The 4,382-nt window shown below is 30.9% G+C and overlaps 1 protein-coding gene across 1 annotated transcript in view; it reads right to left on the reverse strand.

Annotated features, from left to right (window-relative positions):
* Positions 1-864: 864 nt before the first annotated feature.
* LOC112455671 (green-sensitive opsin-like) overlaps positions 865-4,382 on the reverse strand; it is a 9,237-nt gene continuing 5,719 nt past the window's right edge. Inside the window, exons 3-5 of the mRNA XM_025017734.1 lie at positions 1,840-2,114; positions 1,516-1,631; positions 865-1,139 (exon numbers count right to left, since the gene is read on the reverse strand). Coding sequence (XP_024873502.1) covers positions 891-1,139; positions 1,516-1,631; positions 1,840-2,114 — 640 coding nt within the window. The 3' untranslated portion in view covers positions 865-890. The remainder of the gene's footprint in view (positions 1,140-1,515; positions 1,632-1,839; positions 2,115-4,382) is intronic.

The raw sequence follows: 4,382 nt of genomic DNA on the forward strand, positions 1-4,382 counted from the left end.
TATTCAAATATACAATATGCAAACATAGCAAATAAACCGTAATTTATATCGCGTTGAATAATACCCACAATAATTTGTATCCCATATCCAGGCGCTTGGTCGGAATTAATTTCAAACGCAAAATGCACGTCCAGGAAGAATTTCCTGTCACGAACGGTGTTAAATTAAAATCGAAAAAGAGCAAAGAGAGGAAAGTATACATATTTACATGAAAGAATTTGCACAGAGGAAAAGCCAAGCTACTGTTCTTTAATAGTTGAAAATAAACGATGAAGTAACGCGCGCTCTTGGTCCCCTACATAGGGCCTACACAGTAAAAAGATTTGTGTTAAATATAACATAAATCACATGTCCCAAACGGTCCACTCAAATTTTTGTGTTAATTTAACATAATGTGAATATGTCAAATTATGACACAAATATTATGTCCATAATTTAACACAAAATAAAGAAAAGTTTGATGATATGTTAACAAAAATTTTTTGTACAACAGACATCTGTATAATGTTAAATATTATTGAAAACCATGTTAATTTAACATTTTTGTATGTACAATAGACATCTGTATAATGCTAAATATAAATGAAAAGGATATTTTTTTTAACAAAATTACATTATTTTTATGTTAATCTTACAATTAAATATAAAATGTGTTATTTTAATATTTGATTTACTTAAATATGAATTTAATACAAAAAAATCAGATGACATAATCAAAATGAGTTAAATTAACACATAAGTATGTTACATTTTTAACACAAAAACTTTAACAAGGTCCATTTTTAACAAAAATACACAAAATTTTTTACTGTGTAGCAATATTCTTCGCCATGTATTGTTTTTCTTTTCTTTTTTACTTTAGCTTTGCAGTCACGTAGTAATGTATATTATTATATCTTTCCATTCAATTGAGTTGAAAGGCGGTTGGTACTCTTTTTCTCTGTCTTGAGTTCGAGGTTCGCTTCCGTGTTGCTTCCGTGTTGTTGCTTATTCTTAAGGTAATTTCCATTGCTGGAGAACATCTTCTTCCAAATATTGGGAAATTGGGCAGTCATAGTCGCGTATATTATGGGATTGTAGCAGATGGAGGATTTCGCGAGAAGCGCTGGCAGCACCGCTACGATATGGGAGGGTTGTACCTGTAATCATATATGTGCCTTTCATAAGCTATAATCCTTCACAGCCTGCCATTAGTGGGGAGAAATTAATCGGGTTATTAGGAAGCTACCGGCGTGTCAGTCATTAGATTGGCATTCTGATATGACTGCTCAATCATGAAGGTGTGACCTGATTGCTTGGATAAAAAGATTTTGCTGTTTAAATATGTATGCTGTAACACTCTCGCTATTTATTTACGTCACGCAGCGGTCCAAGATTACTGATTGTAGCTTGCGAATTATAATTTGAAATAATTAACTAAAATAAAACATTAAAACTATAGCATATTTCGTAACAGCTGTTTTTAAGATCTTTAAAAAGTATCTTGAACCTTTCGTAATTAATGAGAGTACTTACGTTGAAATATTGAGTTGCGAGAGCAAGAACGGCGTATGGCGACCAAGCAATTAAAAAAGCAAGAATCATTAAATATACCATTTTAGTGACTTTCTTCTCCCGTCTATTTTTCGCACCTGGAACGAGATAAATAATCAAAATTAACAATACTATCAATTCATCAATTGGAATCATTTTTTTCTTTCATTAATTTGGAATTATTTTTTCTCCTTTTTTTTTTACAAAAAATGCATTTAACATCATCTTACAATTAAACAAAGAAGAGTTTACATGTGGCTTAATTTTTGTACAACTATTATTTAAAACTGAAAAAGTGTTACTTACTAATTCTTTTTCCTATTTTCTTCAACGTCTTTATTATGCCGCAGTAACTACTGATGATTATTATGACAGGAAGAAAGAACCCAAAAAGGAATAAAAATCCGATGTAGATGTCATTGTGCGTTTCAGGATCGTGTATTTCCCAGGATACGCTGCAGGATATGTTACCTGCCTCCGGGCCGTAAGTTCCCCAATTGAAGAATGGCGGTAATGACAAGGAGAGCGCGTATATCCAAACCAAGAACGCCAATATGTAAGCATGCCTATAACAATTGATTTTTTACAGTAAAAAGTAATCTACTTAGAACTGCTTAAGAGAAATATTAAATTATACAAAATTGTATCTTTATTGGGAGATGGAGCTCAATTTATGTTAATTAAATAAAATTCCGTATTTTTACTTTTCTCTTATTTTGTCTGTTCTATTTATCATTAATTGCAGAAAAAATGCTTTTTGTTGAGAAAAAGAAGAAACATAGAATGTAGATCAGAAATAAAGATAAACAAAAAGTCAAATATAAAATATAAAAAATATAAAATATAAAATATATAAAACAGACAAATAAAATAAGTGAAAAGTGGAAGCACGGAATTTTTCCGCTTTAACGTTTTTTTACATGCCCCAGTTTTTCTAATACGTAAGCGGAAATTTAGTGTTAAAGCAAATAGAAATAAAAGCTATGTGTATACAACACCGGCTTGTTTGTCGTTTTAATTTAAATTAATTTAATTACATCAAGAAGAGATTTTATTATATCAACAATGTAATAAAGCACATAATTGTACGAATAATAAGATAAAAATCAATATCGGTAATGTCGTCTTGTGACATAACCGTTGTTCCGATAATTATTATAGATATATTGCATTTGATTAATAAAGTAAAAATTCTTGAGTCTCTTTCTCAATTACCGAGTTTTAATTACATTAAAAAGGCAGTAGATTAATAACAAATTTTTATAAAACATTAAAAAAACAAATTAATAAACAGCGATACGAGTCCAGGCGCGGTACGTGGTGCGCAAGTAAAGAAATTAATAGTTACAGAAGTAACGAATTACAGTGTATATAATTTATACGTATACATATATTCCAACTTAATAAACTGCACGCGCCGATTATTTGTCGGACTTGAAACACACATTAAAAAAAGTTTGCAGATTCAAGAATATAATTGTCGAATACTTTTCTCTCTGTAGCAAAAGTCTGGATACAATTTTTTAACTATTTCTGATTTTTTAACGCCAAATACTTCGGTAAGTTTAACAGTTCAAGTTTAATTCAAATCATGCAATTAATTAACAAACGCATTTTTTAATTTTAAAACTTGTTCTTTTATTTAATATTGCCAATTTAATGTTATATGCCTATAAATTGATTATAATGAATATTTTTGCTATTCATTTGTATTCTTTTATAATAGCTTATAAAAGGTTTCGATATTCACTTAATTCACTGCCAGTACTGAAAATCTGTAGTTATACGTGACGTAAACTACAGATTTTCAGTACTGGCAGTGAATATCGAAACGCAGCCAATGTTTCTCTAAATAATTTTAATAAAATCTCTAAATAATTTTATTTGTCTATTTTGTTACTATCAACACGTAAATATTTACCGATAATTGTTATTGTGTAAATAGCGTTAATCATTATGTAACAATGTTCTAATAAAAAGTTTTGACTCGTTAGTGAAACGGTTAACTCGTTAGTAAAATCATGCGGATTTACTGTTAAAGCGGATTGAAAGTCCGCTCTTTTGCTTGGTTATACTACCACTTTCTCATGCGTATGAAATAGGATTCCATCGATAACAAGGAGATCATTTTTAAACCGTCGTTAATTATTATGAAAGCCTGAGAAACAAATGACCTTGAAACGACAGTGTCAAGACGATGATATTGCGTTTCTTTTAATCAAAAGACGATAATCCACGATGATGTCCTTGGCGGATAAACGAAAGGCGTAATTAATGCTATGATATCGGTTGACATTTTATCGAATTGATTTGTACTCAATATATTGCTTAACGTGCGCGAATTGTATGCAAGTCACCTTACGGTCTACGGTGAAGAAAATAAGATTCCTATATATGCAACGCGTTTCACAATAATTTCGTAGTGCTACTTTAGACCTAACAGTCTTTTGTCATTTAAACATGCTTTGTTACTTGCGTCCGTCTTTCATACATGGTATACGACAGGAGAAATGGAAAATGGAAGAGTGTGATGCAATTAAAATTCATCGCCAACCTGTGCAAATTACATTTTGAAGGTGTTAATGATCGCCTCGTAGATGTGATGAGTAACATCGCTTCCCGGAGAACGTTGCGATGAAAGTGTGCGATAGAAAGTGCGAGGAATGCGCAAGTTAATCATTTCGCCGTATTCACAACTTTTATATTATAATCGTTACGTATTATCGTGAAAAGGAAAAGATTATTTTTCAGAAAAGTAAAATTTAATAAGGAGAGCAGAAGCGTTCTTTTTTAACAGGCAACACGTGTTTCGTATGTTGGTCATAAATCGGAGAGATTCATACATTTTT

This window comes from Temnothorax curvispinosus, unplaced genomic scaffold (genome assembly GCF_003070985.1).
Source record: "Temnothorax curvispinosus isolate PA1 unplaced genomic scaffold, ASM307098v1 QBEX01006316.1, whole genome shotgun sequence".
Taxonomy (NCBI): domain Eukaryota; kingdom Metazoa; phylum Arthropoda; class Insecta; order Hymenoptera; family Formicidae; genus Temnothorax; species Temnothorax curvispinosus.